At 36.6% G+C, this 24140-nt stretch overlaps 1 protein-coding gene across 5 annotated transcripts in view; it reads right to left on the bottom strand.

Annotated features, from left to right (window-relative positions):
* The window catches only part of TCERG1 (transcription elongation regulator 1), a 60983-nt gene that overhangs the window by 30843 nt on the left and 6000 nt on the right, over positions 1 to 24140 (bottom strand). For 3 of the 5 annotated variants that reach the window (XR_006784189.1, XM_045825636.1, XM_045825668.1), the window contains exons 2-9: positions 23881 to 24106; positions 21544 to 21696; positions 20182 to 20575; positions 14631 to 14873; positions 9502 to 9564; positions 8152 to 8352; positions 7303 to 7415; positions 6496 to 6584 (exon numbers count right to left, since the gene is read on the bottom strand). Coding sequence is in view for 4 of the 5 variants with exons in the window: in XM_045825636.1 (XP_045681592.1) it covers positions 6496 to 6584; positions 7303 to 7415; positions 8152 to 8352; positions 9502 to 9564; positions 14631 to 14873; positions 20182 to 20575; positions 21544 to 21696; positions 23881 to 24106 (1482 nt within the window). In the remaining variant the exon portion in view is untranslated. The remainder of the gene's footprint in view (positions 1 to 6495; positions 6585 to 7302; positions 7416 to 8151; positions 8353 to 9501; positions 9565 to 14630; positions 14874 to 20181; positions 20576 to 21543; positions 21697 to 23880; positions 24107 to 24140) is intronic. The other 2 variants (XM_045825654.1, XM_045825646.1) reach the window with 2 other exon arrangements.

Genomic DNA, 24140 nt, shown 5'->3' on the forward strand with positions numbered 1-24140 from the left:
TTCTAAACTACAGAGACACACCACAGCGCCCTACTACATAACACTTCATTTTTCTTACCAAACCAATATTACTGAAATGCCACCTTCTACAAAGCCTTTATATCTGATCATATCTGGTTTTAAAGAAAAGTGCTGATTGCGCTATGGCACTGTCGCCCACTGTAGCTCACTGTTCCTGTTCATTATAACCAGCAAGTCGGACAAACGGAAAAAAACAAACAAACACCACAATTTTGTGAGGCCTCTGTCAAGTAAAAAAAAAAAAAAAAGAAGAAGAAGTATGTAGGAGAGCCAAAACCAGAAAGCAATCATGAAGGTGTGCACATCCCAGCTCTCCCCCTCAAACCTCTGCCCTTCGGGCGGCTCCCGGTCACACACTGGGCGTGACAGCAGCATGGTACAGGCAGCTGAAACTCCCGTAGAAACCAGGTCTTTTTCAGAAAGAAAAATCAAGTTTATCAACAGCTGCCAGGCCCAAGGTAACCCAGATGTTCAAATTATCAAAGTCACTATGACTGAAATAAGACAAAGGCTTTATTTAAAGCAGCAGTTACAATTAGGTTTCATGAGATAAAGAAAAACAAACTTAATGAAAAGATAGGAGTTTTCAGCACAATAAATAGAAAATGTACAAAAAGAGAGAAAGAAATTTTAGAAATGAAAAATGCAACTGAAACTAAATTCTCTGGATTGGCTCAGGAGCAGAATGGTGCTAACACGGGAAACCATCAGTGACCCAGAAGACAGATCAGTGTCGATCTCCTCTGAAGACCAGGGTGGATGCACACAGCCCGGGGTTGAACAGTCTCAGAAACCTGTGGGACTGCATCAGAACACCTAACATACATGGTACATGGCACTGGGATCCCATAAAGGAGAGGATTCCAGGCAGTAAAAATCTGAAGACATAATGGCCAAAAAAGAAAAAAAAAACTTCCAGATTTGGTAAAAGACATAAATATTAAAGCTTAGTTAACCCCAAACAGGATGGTGCAACTGGAACTCATACAACACTGAGGGAAATTTCAAAATGGTTGGACCACTTTGGAAAGCAACTGGGCAATTTCTTAGGAAGTGAGGCTTATATACCAAGTAATCTAGGCATTACATTCCTAGTTATTTACCTAAGAGGAACAAAGAGATATGTCGGCACAGAGATTTGTACAAGAATGTCCATTAGTTGTAATTAATTTGGGATATATCCACTTGGGAGCTATTATAAATAGGCAGATATCTAGGCATGAAGGGGCTGGATATTGGAAAAAGCCCACAGGTACATCAAACAGTGAACGGATACACTATGGAACAGCCAAACACAGGCATGCTACTCAGCAATGAAAATGAACAAACTAATGATATTCAATAACATGGAAGAAACCTCAAAATTACTATCGTTCAATGAAAAACATTACACAAGCCAGTCATGAAAGGCCATATATTATATGACTCCATTTATATGAAATTCCAAAATAAAGAAATCTAGACAGAAAGACCAGTGCCTAGCACTGAGGAGTTTGGTAGTTACACAACTCTGTGATTATAATAAAAATCATTAAGCTAGCCCTAGCTGGCACAGCTCAGTGGATTGAGCGCGGGCTGCTAACCAAAGTGTCGCAGGTTCGATTCCCACTCAGGGTACATGCCTGGGTTGCAGGCCATGACCCCCAGCAACCGCACATTGATGTTTCTCTCTCTCCCTTTCCTCTCTAAAAATAAATAAATAAAATCTTAAAAAATATTTTAAAAAATCATTAAGCTGTATGAGATATGAATTATCTCAATAAAGCTGTCATATTTTAAAAAAAGAAACTATATGGAAAAAGTATTTTTAAAAAGTATGTACGTGATTCCTGATACAAAATTATAGAAAATACAAAAGTAATCAATAATAACAGAAAGCAGAGAAATGCTTAGGGATGGGAAAAGAGGGAGGGATGGACTACAAAAGGGACACAAGAGAACTTTTGGGGATACTGGCAATATTTATCCTGGCTGTGGCAATAAACTTTAAGTATGTTCAGCTTATTTTACTTCAACTATACCTCAGTAACACAAGTAAAAATAAATATGTACACATGTAATATACTACTAAACCCAAATCTTTTGAGGAAACAGACTGGATACCTTTTTTGTTCCTTCATGAAATCTAGCCAAAAACTAGTTTCCTGATCCTAGAAAATACAAATTGCTCTAAGTCTGACTTCTGTCTGCACTTAATTCTAAAAGTAGGGGCAATGGGGGAAGCAAATATCAGAGATTTTCATCCAAACAGTCAATGCAGAATTCCCTAGAAGAGTTTCCATTAGAACCATCCTGAGACACTTACGCCATCCTGTTACATGTTTCCCTATGTTTCCTGGGGAAGAAAACTAAGTCTAAATTTTTATAGTATGTCTGATCCATATTAACAGCGGTAACTACTTTAACATGCTATTCTAACTCATGCTGTCTGTGTAACTTTTAATGTATCAAAAAAATAAGACTGATGGGGAGATGCATTTAGGGATGGATAAAGATAAATGACCAAGTAAATACAATACAATATTAACTGCAGAATCTAGGTGGTCAATACATGGTATTCACTGTTCTAGAAACATTCTTTCACTATTTCTGTAAGTTTCAATTTCTTTGTAATAAAATACTGGAGTAAAAACCTACAAAAACAAAAATAACTAGAGAAACTTACATAGAAGAAAAATAAAGAGCCCGTGCCACTCCTTATAAATACAAAAGTGACTAGAAGTTCAAAGATAAATTTTTCGTAAGTTAAAACCCAACACAGACTACAGACAAACATGGCCAATACAGGCAGGCCACACTTTGTATGAAAATATAAAAATAAATGCAGGTTAAATCTGTATGATGTAATCTTAGTAAGCAATGAGAAAAAATTACAATTGGTTTGTGACCCTTTAAAAAAGGTAAAAAGCAATGCTGTGTGATGCCAAAACAATACCAGTATAGGTAAGAGAAATACGAAACTTCACACTTTACATTTAGCTTATCTCTAAAGAAAGTCATTTGAAGATAGCAAGAGATATACTAATAAAAATTATACTCTCCAAATAAAGTGGTATACCCTGCCTTCACTGAACAATCTTTTTCACTTAAAGTTAGCACTTACCCATTTTGTAAGAAACAGAAAATAGTAAATTCAGAATTAAAGTTACAATGATAACACATTTCTTCACTGACAGAATTTGGAAAATAACTTGAACAAGTGGTTATCTTTCATATAGAAGTTTCCTCTGCTATTTGAAAGTAGAACACTCCTAGGAAAGCTTCCTAAGCTGAAATTGTGTAAAGCAAAGAAGCAAATACCATTCATATTTATGGAAAAATTTGAGCGTTCCCAGACCGAAAATTCAAGGTATGCGCAATGTCTTTATTTTGTTTACCACGAGTGAAATAATTACATCCAGCTTTATGCTGTCACACCCTGATGAACTCTCCTAGGCTTTTCTGATACCTGAGGACATGTCTTGCCACATGCACAAAACAAACCGAGAGAAAGTACAGGCGTTCACAAACACAGTTCGAAGCCATAGAAGCTTGATGCTGACTGTATTTCCAGGGAAAGAGCACAGCAGGGCCATTCTACCTGCCTCCATAAGAACTGCAAAACAATTACTGAACGCTATTTGCTTTTCACCTTTTTTCTTAAAAAAGGAAAATCCTCTTTGGGTGTTTTTTAAGTTAGAGCAAACAGGCACTAAAAGCAAAGTGGCATAAGATGAACTGTATTCAGATGAACTGTAGAAGCGCTAAAAACATATAGTTGCTTTTCAGAGGATGGGAGAGGGAATGTGAATGCTTCCTAAAAAAGACACAGAACCTAGAACCTATAAATAAAAGATCAATAAATGTGACCTCATCAAAATATAAAATTTATGTATGATGTCAAAAAAATCAAGGAGAAATTGTAATACTTGTAAAAGTCTCCCATATATCACCCTTACTGCTGTGGCTCAGTTGGCTGGGCATCATTCCACAAAGCCAATGGCTGCTGGTCTGGTGCCCAGTCAGGGCACAGGCCTGGGGAGCAGGTTTAGTCCCTGGTCAGGGCGCATTCAAGAGGAAACCAATCGATGTTTCTTTCTCACATTAATGTTTCTCTCCCTCCCTTTTCCTCTAAAAATAAAATCTTGAAAAAAAAAGTCTCCCATGTATCATTAAGAAACTTAGGGATATATTCTTTGAATACAGACTTTTCATCACTTTGATTTTGGATTCAAGTAACTATTCTGCATAGTTATTTTTTAAATGAGCCTGTGGATCAAGTTGGCGAAATAACTACATGGAAAACAACTCTTCCCAATGCCTTTAAAACACAACGTTATCATGCAACCCTAGAGTAATATGCCCTAAACACAAAAATAACTGGGGAAAAGAGCAAAAACTGTCTTTACTGATGACACTGTTAGTGAACTGTTGGCACTGTTATTCTGTGACTTGTGTGTGTGAAAAGCAAGTAAGTAAATAGAACGAAAATAGATGTTAAGTTTCATAAGAATCTTATAGTAGACCTGAGTGAAAGCAACGACAGGAACTCATGATGTATCTCTCAATGCAGTATGTGTCTTCCATCTTTGTCTACCAAAGAGGTCAAAAATAACGACTAATTCAGTAGTAACAACTCCCTTTAGATCCCACACTGAGGACTGTAAGTGCCACTTCCCGCAAAAAGAAACCAGGGCTCCGTGGAGAAATGGCTGAATCTAAGTCCAAGACGGGAAATTCATGAGATAACCCAGGAGCTTCTTGTAAGAGCAGGAAGCAAGGAAGGTATCAAACATAGGGTTATAACAAAACAAAACAAAACCCTCAGGAGTCAACCTTAACAGGCTTCATACCTGGCCAAAGATGAACAAGTAAACACCAATAAGGATAATAACTGCAATGGGTGGAAACACGTATTTAAATCTATGATTTTGTACAGTCAAATCAACTCATTATTCTGAAAACTGGTGTATCTATTCTTTCCTATGCAATTTGTACCTGTAAGTAACCAATGTTAGTATGGAGAAGCATCTCTAAGCATTCTAGTTAATAAATGGAAAAGGAATGTTAGGAATACATTACTATCACTTTCAACCCTTAATGATTTAATGGATCTAGGCCAGGTTTTTCGAGTTCAGCACCACTGACATTTTGGGCCAAGTAATTAATTCTTGTAGGGAGCGGTCCTGTGCATGGTAGATGTTTAGAAGTATCTCTGGCCTCTCTACCCACTCGATATTAGATGCTATTAACACCTTCCAAGTTATGACAAGCAAAAATGTCTCTAGACATTACTAAACAGCCATTGATGGAGGTGCTGAGAAGGGAGTGAGGGGGAGCTGCAAACTTACTACTCCTCATTGAAAACCACACTGATCTAAGCCACAAAAAGAAGCAATGGCTGCTGACATCACACAAAGAAACACCTAGATGCACCCTGAGGGAAAGGCACATCATCACTTATGAACTAGTCTTGCCAAAAGGATCACACCTGAATCTGATCACATCTCTGTATCTGCTTGCTAGTTTAGAGGAAATTCAGAAATGCAGGACTCTACCAAACAATACCATAGGGATGCAAATATAAAATCCACACTGCGGGACTCTATAGAACAAACATGCTTCCTTTTTCTATAACAAAAATAAGGAGGAAAAGACAAGAAAAACATGTTGGAGGGGAAGCTGTAGATCAGCGATTTTCAACTGTTGTGCTGCAAGATTTTTAAAAACATGTAATACCCGACAAGTCAGGGGTACGGACCTCTTTTCACTTGATCGTCACACAGAGAAAAGGACAAGAGACAACACAATAGCCATCTAGTGTGAATGAATCAAAATCACACCTGTCAATCTGACAAAAAAAATTTTTTGTCAGATCGGCAGAAAATCTGTATTTTTTAGTGTGCTGCAGAATTTCAGTAATTAGTAATTAGGGTATGTGTGCCACGAGATGAAAAAGTTGACAATCACTGCTACAGATTATAAATCAATTTATTGCAATGTGTGGACTACAGATGGATTAAATGAGTTACAGCAGGAACAGAAGAGAAAGCACTGATGTGGGAAGAAAAAAAAAGAACCAAGCTAAAGAAGAAAAAGTAGATTATTAGATAAAACAATTAGATAAAAAGACACAATTTTACACAGTTCTAGAAACAAATTCACATGTGGTTATATACACAAAAGCAAACTTTAAAAATGTTACACAATAAACGGTGGATTCAGAATCTCACTGTGATTCAAGTCCACAGTTATGAACAAGAAACATTAACAGAGAGCACCATGAAGGAAGACACTACAGCAACTGAATTTTAGATCTGAACACCCAAAATACAACAAACAAAAACCAACATATTCAGTAGATAAAAATATTTATCTGACATATACCTTTTAAAAGTACTTTTTATAGGATAAACCGTGTAACAAAACAGTATGGTAAACAAACAAACAAACAAACACACACACATTCCCTAATCAAGCTAAGTACATACATACCATGGCGTGCCAGGAATAGGGGTAGTAGCTACTGGTTTGGCCTTCTGCGCGGCCTTTTCTTCTTCAGTCATCTCCTCTTCTTTGGGCTCCTATGAGAAATATCACTCCCATTTAATTAGTATCTGAGCAGTATACCAGGACATCCCATCAATACAAGTATCACTGCAAATACCTCAAAGTGCAACCAACATCAAGTCTTTTGCTAGCACGGGAAGGGGAGACTCTGAGTAGGAATTTCTAATAAAATTCTAAATCCTTGTGCTTTAGACAAAGGCAAATGCCACAACAGCAGATCCTGGCAACAGCAGATGGTCCTCTCTTCCAGATTCAGTAACCATTTGTTTAGAAACAGAAATGGGAAATACAGTATACAAAATCAAAGAAGACCTCTCCATTAAAGGTCATTTGTTTTTTTGTTAACTTCCTTACTAATAAAACATGACTACCACTGTTCCCTCAATGAAAGAAGGAAGCTTACAAAAATCAGAGCTCTTTTAGTGCTGTATGGAGATCATTCATTCCATGCCAGGACAGACAAAATTCCCCAAATATGAATTTGTACTTATAATTTTAACATGTACCAGTCCGTAAATCAGGAGGTTGAAAAGCATGTCCAAGCTCTGTCTAAGACCCTTTCTAAGGCCCTTGATTTACTGTAAGAAGTAATTTCATGAAATTTACAAAAGAAAAACTCAATTACAAACTTCAAAGAACCCTAAAATTTCATCTAAAACAATGTCAGCTGGATCCTCAGTTGCAAGTACTGTGTACACATCAATCAAAGTTGGCTCCCACGTGTCCCTTTACCTCCTTGATCTCCTTCATTGGCTCTTCTTTAGGATCCTCCTCCTCTGTCTCCATTGGCAAAGGTTCTTCAGAAGGTTCTTTCATTGGCTCTTTAATCTTCTCTTCTAATTTTTCTATTTAAAAAGTTAAGATAATGTCACTCCATATTTTTTATGTAATTTACCAAAAGCTTTCAGAAACTAAGCAGTTAAGATACTCTGTAACAAGAAGTTACTAACCACAAAAATAAAATGTTCACCCTTGTAATATCATTAACTTGAATATAATGTAAGGCTCAACTTCAAATACCTTGCTCTACCAATCAGTAAACTGCCACTAAAAAGAACTGCTGATTTCAGAGGGACATAAAGTCTTTCAGCTAATGCATGTATCATTTGTACATAGCAATCATTCATTTTGCTAAAAGGGATAATATATTAAGATATTTAGGAACAAAAACGGAGACTTTGTGGCACAGAAAATTACAAGTCTTCATCCGAGACACTAAGGGCCTAAATTTATTTCAGAATATATGTAATACACACATTCCTTTCTGATCAGTACTATCAAATCTTAATAAGGATACCAATAATTATACAACAGGGAATTATACAATTCCTCACAACAATAATTTGTATGTGTGTATAATTTAATTTCTCCAGATGGAAAAATGATGGGACAAACATGTAAGTATATGAACTGGCTTTCTAAGTAAATACATATTTATTAATACATAGGAATAAACAATCCAATTATGTAATTAGAAAAATCCCTCAACTATGTTAACAAGAAATTAACTCAGAATTTCAAAAAGCCTTCTATTTAAACATCATTGTTTATACTATGTCCCAACAAGTCAATAAACTATACCTTTTTCCTTTAGTTCTTGGGGTTTTTCCCAGGTTGATTCTAATGTTCTATTATTATAATAATATGTCTTCCCATCTGCGGTTTTATATTCAGTCCACTCAGATACTGCTGTTGCTCCAGCTAAGGTAGCAGGTGAAGCTGCAATAGCAACCTGGGGATGTATCATGGGTACAATAGGAGGGGCCATTCCTGGCAATACACCTAAAAAAGAATAATAAAAAGTTAGAACCAAGTACCAAATTGCAATTCAAAATAAAGCTTTAAAGTATAAGCTAAATTTTTCCATTAAATAGTAATGAATGAACCAGTTGGGACAAAAAAAAGTCATGTAAAATGTGATTTATTTACTCAAATCTACTTCCCTGGTTAAGTTCTAATGCCTAAATTCAATTAGATTCATACATTCAACCCAAGAAGTACCTTAAGAACAGTCAGAAATTTGGGTCACACCTATGAACTCTTAACATAATAAATTACAAAAAGCAGAGTGCATTCTCTACTTATTCACAGAAATATATTTTATAAGGATTTCTCAAATTGTAATGAAATCAAGGCAATGAGCATATTTATTTACTGAGTGTATTTCCTGAGGCAAAATTATTTTCTAGTTCTAAGGTACCTAAAAGGGTATGAATAAAATTATCAGTTTTCAAGTAAATGACTGAGTTTATTATTAAATCTACTTTTAATAGTGATTAAGTCAGACATCCGTGTAAACTCTGTAAATCAGTTTAGTCCTTCCCTAAAAGAAAAAAGTTCCTTCTATTTTTCAAAAGGTAAGCCAGGATTTACATTTTTTTTTACAAGATAGCTAAAAAAGCCAATTATTACATAAATAAAATAAGAATATGTCAATTAAAAAAAAACAAAAACCTCAAATCCCCTACGAGATTTAAGTTTTAGGTCGTTATCATCAGCAACTTTAAAATATAAGTTTATACTATACACACAAATACTCACACACATATACTCACTAGCATGCAAGAATAATCACAGCACTTTACACATGGAAATGATTTTTTATATTTAACTTAAAAACACACATCAAAAAATAAAATTAAATGTTATGAATATGAGAATGAAGTTGTTTACACTTATTATAAAAATTAAGATATAAAGAGATCTGACCTTATTTGCTTTTGTGAACCAAAGAAGCTAATACTACAGGCAATTGGGAAAATTAAGTGTTGGCCAAATATTGAACAACTGCATTTATAGTGCCCATTAAAAAGAAAAATATTTAAAAACCCACTCACTTGGGCAAAAATAAATAAATAAAAGGATAAACAACAACATTCACTACCATGCCAACTTACAGACAAAACAAACTAAGATGGTTTTAAAAATTACCGGTCTTGGTGGTAGCGACTGTCTTTACATACGGGCAGCTGACTATTTGCATCATTGCTACACCTGTAAAATGGATAAGCAAGCATACGTTGGAAAGCTGCCATTGTATGTCGGCTACCACTGGGATTCAGGAAAATAATTTACCACTACAATTTAGAATGCTATTTCCAATGAAAAAGACCAAGAATGAAATAAAATTTCTTTTTGTTTGACATTTTGTGGGAAGTGGCACCAAATCCAATGTTAACTAATTCTAAATGATAGCATCAATTACCTTTTCATCAAACCAACTCTGGTAATATTGAAGGAGTCTCAAGATTTCAAATTCAACAAAGGAAAGCCCCTTCATTACATACACATAACAAGTTCTCACTGGGACCTTTTCTCACAGGACATCAAACCCATGCTGCTGTTGCTTAGACACCAGTGAAAGGCAGATGCAGCATGACACTGGGACACTTTCTCTGTGCTTCTTCTATGTAGGAACTACATGCAGAAGCTGAAGCCTGGAGCACAATCATTCAGAAATAGAAAAAGATAAGATAGGACCAAAAAGGTGGGAGGAAAAGGAGAAAAAAAGGTTTGAGATGGATCCAAATATTCCACTGTAGATAAAAGAAGGGCAAAGATGAAGAGGAGGGTAGCATTCAACTAATGACAAAATATTCATGTTCGATGTCTGCCCTATTTCAATGCCATGGGCTTGGAACGGTGAAAGCAGACTAACACTTTTAAGAAAAACATGGCCCTTTAATCTCATTAATGACTACACGGGCTGATTTGCTTCAGAAATCTCCATCATTTAAGCCAGCTTAAAAGGTAGCACTTGTATTAAAGAATGGAGCCCTGGCCAATGGCTCAGATAGTTGGAGCATCATCCCATATACCAAAAAGGTTGCAGGTTTGATTCCTAGTCAGGGCACACCTAGGTTGGGGGTTCAGTCCCTGGTCAGTGCACATAAGGGAAGCAACAGATAGATGTTTCCTTCTCTCTACCCCCCCTCTCTCCCCCCCACCCCCTCTCTCTCTCTCCTTTGTCTCCCTCCCCCCTTCCTCCTCCTCCTCTCTCAATAAACATATCCTCAGGTAAGGATTATAAAGAAAAAAAGAATGGAAATGATGTACAGTTCTTAGAATGAGGAATCATTATGATGTATAGCAATGGTGATATAAAAAGTGAATGAAAGGAAAAGCTGGAAACTAAGACTGATTGAGGAAATTAAAGAGTGAATTTAAGAAAAAATTTAAAGTTTTTGCTGAAGGATGAAGGAAAAGGGTGGGGAATTAAATTTCATTTTCTATTTGTTTCAGCTAAAAATACTAAACCTAAACTAAACTGGTACTAATAAAATTAAAAATTATAAACTCTTTTCCTCACTAATGTATAAGAAATGTCTCCTAATTCAGGGACAAAAATTAAAATTAAACCCTGGGGTTTGTATACAATGTACCTATTTCTCACACACACACACAAAAATACTGCCAATTTTTTAAAAGTGGCCTTTTTCTTTATTACCATTTTAAATAAAGAACATTAAAGTGAACTTTCTATTAACTTTGAGAATAAAACAAAAGGACTGGATCATAAACATATGCTAAGTAAAGTTTTATGTATAGTTCTATTTTTCATAATGTTTAAAGAAAGCAATGGAAAATTCATTTACTTAAGGAAGTTACAGCATATATTAAGTTTAAATTAGTATAAATGCTGCCATCTGCAGGACCACTAAACCTATTAAGTCAGCACTAGAAATTCAATGCCTAGAATAGGGTAGGGCAAAAGTAGGTTCGCAGTTGTAATACCAGTAAGTAATACAATAACTAATGAATACAAAAATAAACTCTGTTTCATGTACTCACAACTGTAAACCTACTTTTGCCATACCCTGTATTGAGTTGGCCAAAAAGTTCATTTGGTTCTTTCTGTACAATGGCTCCAGTAGTAGTGCTTACTTATCTTTAATTTCATTTGAAATAATTTTTTAGACTGTATTGTGACAGCTGTCATATCAGCATTCATTTAAAAAAACATCAAAATTGGTGAATTTTTGTGTAGCCATTTTAATACTGAAGATGGGAGAAAAGCAACATTTTCAGCATATTATGCTTTATTTCAAACAAGGTAAAAATGCAACAGAAACACAAAAAAGATTTGTGCAGTGTATGGAGAAGGTGCTGTGACTTATTGAATGTGTCAAAAGTGGTTCGCGAAGTTCCACGCTGGAGATTTAGCAGTGGATGATGCTCCATGGTCAGATAGGCCAGTTGAAGTTGATAACGATCAAATCAAGACATTGATGAAAAACAATCGACATTATACCACGCAAGAGATAGGTGACATACTCAAAATATCAAAATCAAAAAGGTTATTGGTGAAAATGAAAAATGTGTCTTTTATTTTATGGGAAAAAACCAGATGGACATTTTGGCCAACCCAATACATAAACTTTATCCTCAAAGACTGTTCTCCAAATTAAACCCCCCCAAAAGAAATTTTAACTATATGACTTCAGCAGACGAAAATCAAATCTCTTTGTATGTAGGCATAACTGTCACTGTTTATCAACTGGGGCAACACAGAGCTCTTGTATCAAATACACACCACACTGAAAGGGTCATGTGTGTTTCTTCTTATGCTAAAAAATAAACTTCAGGTTTTCTCTTTGGGGGATTATTACATGCATATCATGAAGACTCACAAAATAACCACATATTTAAGTTTTTAATCTTTTTAAAGGGAGCATTTGTTCAATTTAGCTACAACTCTATTCTCAGATTATAGTCTATTTATAGACTCTAAAATTATAGACGATAAGTAGACTATAAAATCTATAGTCTACTCATAGAGGTAGAAATCCTATAATCCTAATCCAATTTACTAGGCCCATTTCCACCTCTTATGCCAATATTTACCTAATTTTTTCACACCTTTTCTTCAGTTTTTGACTATCCTTTCCTTAATCATACCCATTAGAACCACACACATCGCTATTTCAAAAAGAATTTAAGGCTCCAAGATAAACTGCATCCAAATCCCTCCTGTTCACCTTAGTGCCAAATTAATATAATTAATATTACATACGAGAGACAGATCTCAGTGTATATAAAACCAAAGATTTGAAAAAGAGAGAAGCAAGTCTTTTTCACTAAAGCACGTTGGAGGACTAAATTAAAGGGAAAATGAGAAAAAAATGAACATTAATATAAAAGATGGCTTACTATATATACAAATATTAATATTTCTTTCTATAAAACACTACCTCCCTTTCCAAAGAATCTTGTTATCTTAGACAAAATTTTACAGCCCATCTAACTCAAGTTCTCTTCCAACTGATCTACAAAATGTCATTAGTGCCTGCCATTTATTAAATGTCTTTTGTTTCCAAACCTCCTATGTAACACCCCATCCAGTCCAATGCTCACCACCACCTGTTCTAACGTTTGATAGGTAGGGTCACAGAACAAAGACCACAACATCAAAATGGAGCTGTAGTTGAATGAATTTTATTGTGACAAAACTGCATTTTCTACAGAAATGAATTTTGCTATTCTGTACCTTTCACTCACTGCTCCTATTAAAAACCTCTAAAGCAAAATAAAAGTCCTTTCATAGACAGCCTTCCAAATACTTCAAGAACACTATGCTAACTCTCAATCTTCTCTCTACAGAATTAACAACCCCAGCTCCTTCACATCACTCAGAATCTAGAATCTGGTCTTAATACTGTCCCTGACCCTAAAGCAGACCATGATGGCAGGATGTTTTCAAGAATGTCAAGCTATTCTGTATCACTTAGTTTTCTACAAAAAGTATGTCCAAAGAGGGAAGTATCCAAGTACATGTCTTACGTTTAATTTAGAAAAAGGGCAATCCCTATTATCAGAGAAAACACTTTTGGTTTTCTAAACTTTTTATTGGGTATTTAATACCTAACACTATGTCAGCAACATGTAAAAGGTTTTTCTACAAAAAAATTCCACTAATTCTTGAAAATTTTTGGTTTCTTTCCTGCAAGGTACAGCATCTAAAAGCATTCTCTTCAAAGCGATCACAGGAAAAAGACAATTAGAGCAATAGTGATAATTAAAATGTGTCTAAGTCTAAAAAGCAGCAGTATCACAATCCTATTCTTACACAGAAACTAGTACAAAAGTGGCAATACCAGACAGTGAGAGGAATGTAAAATTGGAAGACAAGAGGCCTAGGTTCTGTTCATCTTTGCTACAAACTAGCCCTGTGTACTTGACCTAAGGTATCAATATTTTCAACTAGAATACTAGGGGAATAGACCATGGATTAAGGATTAAATGTGTGACAACAGCAAATGCAGTCCAATTAGGATTGCTCAATATCATCACTGCTTAATCCCTACTTATATTCCACAATCTTTTAATTCCTTCCCTAGATGTAAGGATTTCCCCTAAGACAAAAAATAAATTAAAAAAGAGTAATTCACCATAATTATCTAAATGTTTAAATGGTGCACGTTATACTTTACTTCACAACTGTTACAAGGGAAACTTGCAATTTCTATTTCAGATAAATTTTTTTGCAATTAATAGCTCACACTTTCATTCCAGTATAATTTAGTTATTAACAGCATGGTATTTGGATCTGAAGTGCTCAGGCTCAAATCCCGGCACCATCACTTATGAGCTGTGTGACCATGGACAAGTAATTTAGCCTGATTCCGTACCTACCTCATAAGACATTTGTGAAAATTAAATGACTTACATGTAAAGTAATTAGAACCATGCACAGTATGTAATAAACCACTCAGCTTGTGTTAGCTACCAATGACTTGTGATCTCAACTTCATAGACTCAATCCCTTTAAAATATTGCATTTAGAACATATTTACACAATATAATCACTTTTAATTCTTTGAGGCCACTATTCAAAATGAGTGTAACTTTAAATGTGGCTCTAATTTTAAGACATGTAAACAACAACAAAAAGGACATTTACCAAAACTGAAGAGAAAATACTGCAGTTAGCCATGAATCGTTCAAAAAAAACGTTTCAAACAGGTGAGATTCAAGGCAAATTTCAAATGCAACAGACACATGAGAACAAACTGACAGTATGAAAACATAGCTGGAAAGACTATTATAATCTATTGGTTTACCTGGAAGTGGAATTGGCATGCCAGGAAGAGGAACACGAAACGGAGGTACCATTACTGGTGGAAACGCAGGTATTGCCGCCGCTGGCTGAGGTACCGAATGAGGGACAGCCGGAGGTAACGTCTGGGGGTGCGGCTGGGGAACGGTTTGCACAGGTGTGGCTGTAGGAGCAGGAGTTGAAACACTAACTGTAGGCGTGGCAACTGAAACAGCAGAACTTGGAGTCTGATCTTGTGTTGTGGGTGCTGATAAAAGATAGAACAAAAATATGTATCATTCCTTCATAAACCATTTTACTAGAGTCAATCATCATTCACTCATTCAGTAAGTATTTTAAGGGCCCATCCATGCACTGCAAGAAATTTGTAACAAGGTCTCTCTGTCTTCAAGAAGCTTGAACATAGTTAAATGAAATATAAAAAACAACTAAAATACAAAGTGAAATGGGATAAATGTACAGGAATGTAAATGAAGACCCAAAGACCATTTCTAACTATGACAGGGTACAGAAAATTTTATGCAGTGATGGTAGGCTTTGAAAGATTAAGATTTCAATAAGAAAAATGACAAAGTGAAAGGAGAATATAAGCACATAGTGGGAAAAGTAAGTAAAAGCAAAGAGCAGGAACAAGAACTGTTCAGAAAACACTAGGCACAGAACCAGTGAGTTATGGCGGGAAAGGTAGGCCAGAGGCACCAAGGAGAAGGCCTTGAACAGAAGACTAAGGAGTGTGCATTTTACTGGGTAGGGAAAGGAAAGAACTCATGTAAATGTAGAAAAATGGTCAAGAAGAATACACACGAAAATATATTAACTCATGACATCTGTGTATGCCTTTTACTTTTTTCACTATACATGCTTCATTAGTTTGAATTTTTAGTAAGAATGCATTCACATGTTATTTGTATGATTTCATTAATGTAAAAGGAGTGTGAGGGAGGCTGACTGAAGGTTTCTGTATTGAAGACTAATAATCAGTGTTCATTTGTTGAATTAACTTGGCAGATGCATAGGAAGAAGAGGAGGAAGAACAGAGGTGGGAAAATCAATTTCAATATATCTGGAATTGTCCAAGCAAAAGAGAACAGAGAGAAAAAGATATGCAGTAACTAATGACTGACTGGATAGGAACAAATGGAATCAAAACAACTTGGTTTTCTCTAAAATTACTTAAAAAAAGAAAAAAAAGGAAAAAAAAAAAAAAGAAATGCCCAGGTTGCCAGTATAAGAGACAAGAGAATGAGGAATTCAGGATAATTTGGTTCTGCTAACACATTATTTTTAAATATTGAAAATAAAACATTCCAGCCCTAGTCTAGTAATCACATTTAAAATCAAATTGTAACCTAAAAATAAAATTTGTATTTCAATTTTTTAAAGTTTCAGTACTCAAATATTAGAAAGCATTTTTTATTTATTCATAACCCATATAATTCCAAAACAAAATTCATTTTGATGTATCATTGGTAAGAAATACATCATCTTTTCCTTGTTGTAAACAAAAATGTCAAACTCTACCTATATTGAACTAAGAATGAATTTACCAAATAAAACAAAACAGTGCTTTCCCAATGTTTGTGCCAACTATATTCTAAGGGAAAACACACTGTTTAATACAAACCACCCGGTATTCCAACTGACAAAATTTGTCAGTATCTTTTTTCAGTGCCTGATAATGAAAAAAACTCACTTAGGCTGGGAGATGTGAGCAATTTCATACTTGTTAATAAGGGACTCACCTTGGCTAAATAGACAGCAGGGCCAACAAGTATCTTCAGGGGCCCAGGAATGAATTGTTGGTCTAGCATAGACCTAGCCTTAGGGTACAGTATCATATTAATATAATTTTATAACAATGTGAAAAATACAAAGTACATGCAACATTTGCCCAGTCCCATACATATACCATTTAGCATTTGTAATCTACAGTAATGGCTGAGAAATATCTAGTTATTCTTCCCAACTTCCCTGAGAAGTAGGATTTATCAGCATTTTTCACAAACTTGCACAGGATTAAATGAGTTTATGCTCATCTGGAGTTAAAAATATAAATACCTCAATTTTTAGCCCCATCTACCCAGGTCTACACTGCAGTTCACAGAATTACATTTTTTTAAGATATTATGGCAATAGTATTTAGATGGAATTAGCAAAATTTGATAAAGTACTGTGGTCAGGAAAACAAAACGAGTCATAGAGGCATCAAATTTCAAGTAGAAAGGAACACCCAATGGGGATGGCAAAAAGTATTCACGCAACCCATTTCTCTTGCTGGCACAGGGTTTTCTGATTTGATAAGTAGAAATAAGTCAGGAGAGGAAAAGGATAAAGGCAATAAAAGAATTAAATGGAAACTGGGAAAACGGCAGCTAGGACTTTATAGTGGGTAAATTCCTACTCATTCCATTTGCTAAAATAACTAATGAAACACCAGGCCTCAAAATACATTACGAACCCAGCCTCAGATTTCAACTAAAAAAGTGACTATAACAGATGGAGAAATATTAAGACTGTAGCAGGACAATACTTCATGACACTGAATCAAGTGAAATAAAAACAGACATCAGGAACACTCAGAAAGACATCAAAATTGATGTTTAAAGGCAATGAAAAGAACGTAATTTTGCTATTCTGTTCTTAGAATAAAGGCCTCCCAATCACTGAAGGGCAGAGCAAAAATGACAAATGGGAGTTCTGAATAGAATAGCTGACAATCCCAAGATAGTGATGGGCCCAAAGACCACCCTGATATAGAAATGAAATACACACTAGCCCTGGCCGGGTAGCTCAGTTGGTTCGCACGTCATCCTGATATGCCAAGGTTGTGGGCTTGATCCCCAGTCAGAGCACATACAAGAATCAACCAATGAATGTATAAATAAGTGGAACAACAAATCAATGTTTATCTCTCCCTTCCTCTTTCTCTCTAAAATCAACAAAAAAATTAAAAAAATGGAATACACATAGGATAAAGTGTTTGGCTACCCACCTTCCTCAATACAAGGTATTTCTCCTTCCTGAGAAGGCAGGGAACAAAACGTAACACAGAGCCTCCGCGTAGAACCACATTGCTGTTGTTAATCTCCCCTCTCCCATTACCACCACAGGTACCCCATAAACCATGAGTTTCCGGCCTTGTCACGCAGGTTTTAGAAGCACTGACCTATAAAACGGCAAAGACCCTCAACCAGCTAGCTGCTGACTTCCATATCAGAATTCACTGTTACATTTCCATATCAGAGTTTACCTCAGCTACAAAAGAAAACAGACTTGTAAAGCATTTATATCTTCCCTAATAAGTACATTTTTGTCTAAAAATTATCAAGTAGGGCCTTTAAAAAACTGTCTCCATAGTACATGTACCTTATTTCTTAGGTTACTTCTTGTATCAACAAAGTCAAATTTGAATCTACTATGATTAAATTTCTCATATAACACATTCCTTACAATGTAATTTACACTAATAAATCCAAGGTCTCTGGGGAAAGGGGCACTTTTCATTCTTATTCCCATCTCTATTATCCATGCAGCAAAATAATCCAAATTATAATCACCCCATTGGGATATGTATGTATTTATGTAATAGTATCATAAACCACCAAATTAATAAAATCATTATTTAGCCCTTGTTGGGTGGCTCAGTTGGTTTGAGCATCGTCCTGTGCACCAAAAGGTTGTAGGTTCGATTCCTGGTCAGGGCACATAACTAGGTTGCAGGCAGGGGTGCATACAAGAAACAACTGATTGAATGTTTCTCACTCACATAAATGATTCTCTCCCCCTACCTCCACCTCCACCTGCCTTTCCTCTCACTCTAAAATCAATAATGAAGCCCTGGCTGGTATGGCTCAGTGGACTGAGAGCCAGCCTGAGAACCAAAGTGTTGCTGGTTCAGTTCCCTGTCAGGGCACATGCCTGGGTTGCAGGCCAAGTCCCCAGTAGGGGGCACGTGAGAGGCAACCACACATTGATGCTTTTCTCCCTCCCTTTCAAATGAAATCTTAAAAAAAAAAAAAAAATAAAATCAATAATAAAAAATATCCTTGGGTGAGAATTAAAAAAAATTCTTTTAAATCATTATTTAGCCCTGCCTGGCTGGTGTGGCTCAGTGGATTAAGTGCCAGCCAGGAAACCCAAAGGTCACGGGTTTGGTTCCCAGTCAGGGTGCATGCCTGGGTTGCAGATCAATGTTTCTCTCCCTCTTTCTCCCTCTCTTCCCCTCTCTCTAAAAATAAGTAATTTTAAAACATCATTATTTAAGCCCCAGCTGGCATAGCTCAGTGGATTGAGCGCGGACTGGGAACCAAAGTGTCCCAGGTTTGATTCCCAGCTAGGGTACATTCCTGGGTTACAGGCCATAACCCCCAGCAACCGCACACTGATGTCTCTCTGTCTCTCTCTGTCTCTCTCTCTCTCCCCCCCCCTTCCCTCCCTAAAAATAAATAAATAACATCTAAAAAAAAATTTCATGCATAAAATTAAAAAAAAAAATCATTATTTAAATATTCTGGGGCTCAATTTCAACCTGTAGAGTAAGTAGCAACAAATAAAACGTAGCAGTGTAAATATTAATGACAATCTTTTAAGCAAACTAATAGATTCTTCTTTCTTCACCCCTGTATTCTATTTATCACCTCTCATCTTTTCAGATAAGATCTTTGAGCCTCTGTGACTTTATACCTGAAAATTCTCCTACCTTTCTCACTGCTTCTTTTTCAACTCATTTCAACTGCCTATATACCACTTTAGGACCTAACCACTACTACATAAGATTACTGAAAACTTCCTAGTCAGTTTCCAATTTCAACACTACCCAAAAGCTGAGCAGGAAAACATCTTCCAGAATACTGCATTTCGACAGCCTCCCTAGACCTGCCTGAGTCACCCATTTGCCTGGTTTTTAAAACACTTCATAACCTGATTTCACTCTTATTCAATTTATTGGCCAATGTATACGTTCCCACCTCAAAAGAGTCCCTTAACAATCCCACAAACTACATTTATCTTCATTTCCTGAACTTTGTTAATGCTGCTCCCCCTCAACTTGAAACATCTCTTTTTTGAACCTATTCAAATTCTACCACAAATCCTTCATGATCAACCTCAATACCCATGTAGTTTAACCCCTTGTCTCTCCATTTTCTTGAATTGTTACATCTTCTGTTTTAACTATATAATTTTGCGCACTACATTCTGTTTTACAGGCATTATGCTGGCCTCCTCAATTAGAAAAGCTGGAAGTTCTGGAAGATAAGAACCAAGACTTCCACTGACTTTGCCAAGCCCATAGCACCCAGCAATACTGTTAACCAAGTTGAATAGATTAACTCTGCACTTCCCCAGTTTTGCTTCATTAATTGCAACTGGGCAAATAATCCCTTCTACTAATGTAAATTTCTGTTTTTCTTTAACCCAAAAATCTTAGGTCAAAAATGTTTTTAAAATAACATCAAGGGTAATACATGAAACACTAGGATCAGTTTGCAATGCAGTCCCTACTTATCCATTTCCCTAGTCCCCAAAAAGGAAAACACATGCTGACTTGTACTCACTTGATACTGTCTGCGAAACCGAAGAGGCAGTTGTCGTGGTAGAAGTGGTAGAGGATGGGGTGGATGATGATGCTGAAGTGGATACTGCAGGTGCTGGGCTACTGGTCGTAGGGGTGGAAGCTCCTACTGCTTGTGCTTGCACCTGCACTTGCGCCTGGGCCTGCGCCTGCGCCTGGGCCTGGGCCTGGGCCTGGGCCTGGGCCTGAGCCTGAGCCTGGGCTTGGGCTTGGGCTTGGGCCTGGGCCTGGGCCTGAGCCTGAGCCTGGGCCTGGGCCTGGGCCTGAACCTGTGCCTGGGCTGCAAGCATAGGTGTCAGTTCTGACTGCTGAATAACCTTAACTCCATCTGGCTTGCTCCATGCAGATTCACGTGTCCGAGCATTATAATAATAAACCTGCAGAGGAAGCAAAATCACTGGTATCATAGAATCTGTCAACTATCATTAAAAAACAGTAAAGCAACTACATTTTGTCTTAAAAGTTATTGAAAAAGAAACTTAAGAGAAAACACATCAAAATTGGCTGTTCAGATATTGAGACAGTAGGTAACACACATAAAAAGGAAAACCAAGATTATTTTTGTGCAAAAAAGATACATAGCAGGTCTGACTGCAAACCTTAGAAAGCCCTGCTTGCAAAGTTGACTCTTGGCTGGCATCTGGAAACTTGGATTTTGGGAAGGTTACCACCATTCCCTAACTGGTTAAGAACAGCTCGCTGTGCCCAAACTGCTTACACGATAATGCAGTTTATGCTAAACATCTGCTTTCCCGTTGGGAATTTAGAATTTTGATTATGTGCTGGGCAGATGGCACCAGTCCCCAGTGACAACTCTTGACTCTCCAGCTGAGGCTAGCTTCTCTGGTAGACAGTCCTCCACGTATTTTGTCACAATTCCATGCTAGAGAAAATATACACACTCTACATGCTCCGGAGTGGATTCTTGGAAGCTTGTGCTTCATTTCCTCCAGGTTTCGCCCCATGCCCCTTTTCCTCTTGGCTGGCTTTGCTTTGTACCCTTTCACTGTAATCAGTCTTAGCTGTGGGTACAACGAACATGCTGAGTCCTGTGAGTCCTCCTAGTGAACACTAAACCTAAGAGTTGTTTGGGGACCCATGGCACATATTTAAAGCACAAGCTTCCAAACCACAGGTAAACATACGTAGGCACTCCATTCTGCGCAGACGTCCAATCCAGTGAGCCTTTCCTGAAGTCCTACCCCACGCCCTGCTCACCCCAGGCTCATTCTTATAATTGGCAGCAAGAATACCGTCAGTCATTAATCTCAATCTGCCAGAACTCTCTAAGTCTTACTCTTCTGTTGCCAAGAAGATAACAGCCTGAATACATTTTCTAATTTACCTTCCCATCTGGAGTTTTGTTTTCCACCCATATCTCTTCAGTCGGAGGCAGAGCTGGAGTACCAGGAGCAGTCACAGGAGGCATTCCCGGCGGAAACATCATGCCTGGAGGAGGAGGCATGGTTCCCATGGGTGGAGGCATGAAAGGTGGTCTCTGTTAATTCACAAGAACAGTCAAGGTCAACTTGCATTTATCTTTTCCCCTTCAAATTACTAAATTCAACCCAAAAGTAAAGCACTGTAAGAGAAACTGAACTAGCGTGCTAGTTCATTCAAATATATTCATCTATTGTGTGTAAGCGAAGTTTCTCTGTAAAAATGGTTACTAAACAGACTGGAAAGAAATACATCAGCATACAGTAGTTAGTTCTGGGTAATAGCATTACAGGTGAATTTTGCTTCATTCTTTATACTTCAAAGGGAATTTTCATATTCTAAGCACCAGATTACTTTCGAGAGAAATTGATTTTTGTATCTTTTGATACCAGGCACACCAATGCCTCCACACTTCACTTACAATAGGGACCAACCAAAGAAGAAACATAGTTTGACAAGCAACATAGAAAAAAAATCAGATATACCTAATCCTTCCTTTTCCTACAAGAAACAATATATTACATAGAAAAATATTCATAATTTTCTATTTTTCAAGTAATAATAATATATAGTTCAGCAATGACATAAGCACCACTTAAATTTAGAAGATACAGTAAAATAGTTATCCATTTTACTTTTAGTGGAATATAAGAATTTAAATGGTGTATATTACCTTAAAAATTTTTTTCCTGGTGTCATTACTAACTCAATCCTATCTCTGATAACTCTTCAGTCATTCTTTAATGACTGCTGACACAACCTAAGACCCTGAGCCACACAATCCAACTGTAACTGCTATACCTCACTTACTAAAGCAGACACGTGGTTTAACATTGTAACAACAGATTTTGAACAGGAATTAAAAGATGTCCTTTATAATATATAAGTAACAATAAAATTCAATTATTCAAAGCACCTTAATCTGGATAATGGAATTGACACTATGCTAATAATGTGAAACTGTACTTCATTTTCTTAAAAATATTTTCTTCCTCATACTCCAGGTTTTTTGGGATTCAGTTCAGTATCTTTCAAGCATCAGCACACAGACTCAAGTTCTCTAAAACATCCCCTCAAACACGTCTTGTGCACATTAGCTGGAAATCTCTTGGACTTAATGTAAAGCCACACAATTATCTATCAAGACCAGAAAAGCATCACAACATCTGTTATATTTCTATTAGAGGGTTACATTAGTCCACTGCATTTTTATAATATTCTGCAAGTAGCTCTAACTCTTAAAGGCACAAATTAGAATAAATTCATATGCAACAAGTTATACCAGAGTCAATAGGTTAAAAATCTATTTCTTATTCTAAGCTTCAAGAAAATATAAAACTTTTAAACAATCTGTTTAAGGGGATAGGGGCTATACAAGGAAGTCAATAAATTTATTAAACAAAGTATTAAAACCGGTGTCTCTTCCATAAATACTATCCTATCTAAATAGAATTAACATTATTCAAGTAGTACTTTATTATCTTTTGTCATTTTTAGTAAGTTTTCTTGACTATGCTAATGAAAGGCAGCAAATACCAGTATATTTATTTGGTTTCAGAATTGTAAAGGCTGGATAAACTGAGAAAACTGAGGTACACACCTAAACCACCCCCTACCCCAAATCACAATCTCAGAAGGGGGCGTCTGCAAGATGACACCTTCATGACTTCATTTCAGACACTAACTGACTCTACACTAGAAAGGGGTACACGCCTCAGGTTAAAATGCCAGACATGTTTTTATTTAAAGAAATCTCACAATAGTTCTATTTCTAAAATTAGAAAATAACCCCCCCAAACAATGTTCTTACAAAATGTGTTTGTTGTTCTAGGTTCCATTCTAGGCTTCATTTGTGGCAAGAATCACTCAGAATATATATACATGTATATATTTATACTTAATGACAAAATGTATCATTGAAAATAAATAGCAATAACTAAAAGAGTAGTAAATTTCAAATTTCATTTCCCAGAGAAGATGAATTACTAAAGACAATTCTCAGAGATAAAGAGAGGTAAGAACTATATTTAATCCTACCTTCCTGTGTATTATCTTTTTCTATCTAAATTCCCATTCTAAATTCCCATTCAAATTACGGTTACCACTACTTTTGGAGCAACACGTTAATTATGGATTACATTTTTCTATCAAGTGAAACTAAGAACACAGTTTTTAAGGCAAAACTGATACATAATAGTGTTACTAACAACAATGAAGAAAGAGCAACCTCTCCATCCTTTACCTGAAGGTGTGGTGGGCCCATGGGTGGAGGAATCCCTCCCGGAGGAGGCATTGGAGGCATGTTAGGATCAAAAGGAGGACGTCCAAAGGGGGGCCGTGGCGGTGGGGGAGGGCCTCGCATCATGCCAAACGGTGGAGGAGGTCTCATGAGAGGTGGTGGGCCTCGCATCACTGCATTTGGTGGGGGAGCTGGGCCTCGAAACCTCAAGGCCTGCTGTTGAGCCATCCTATGTGGAAAACAATGAATAAATTTTTCTTTCC

The sequence above is a fragment of the Phyllostomus hastatus genome, unplaced genomic scaffold (genome assembly GCF_019186645.2).
Source record: "Phyllostomus hastatus isolate PE091 unplaced genomic scaffold, TTU_PhHast_1.1 phas_contig_150, whole genome shotgun sequence".
Taxonomy (NCBI): domain Eukaryota; kingdom Metazoa; phylum Chordata; class Mammalia; order Chiroptera; family Phyllostomidae; genus Phyllostomus; species Phyllostomus hastatus.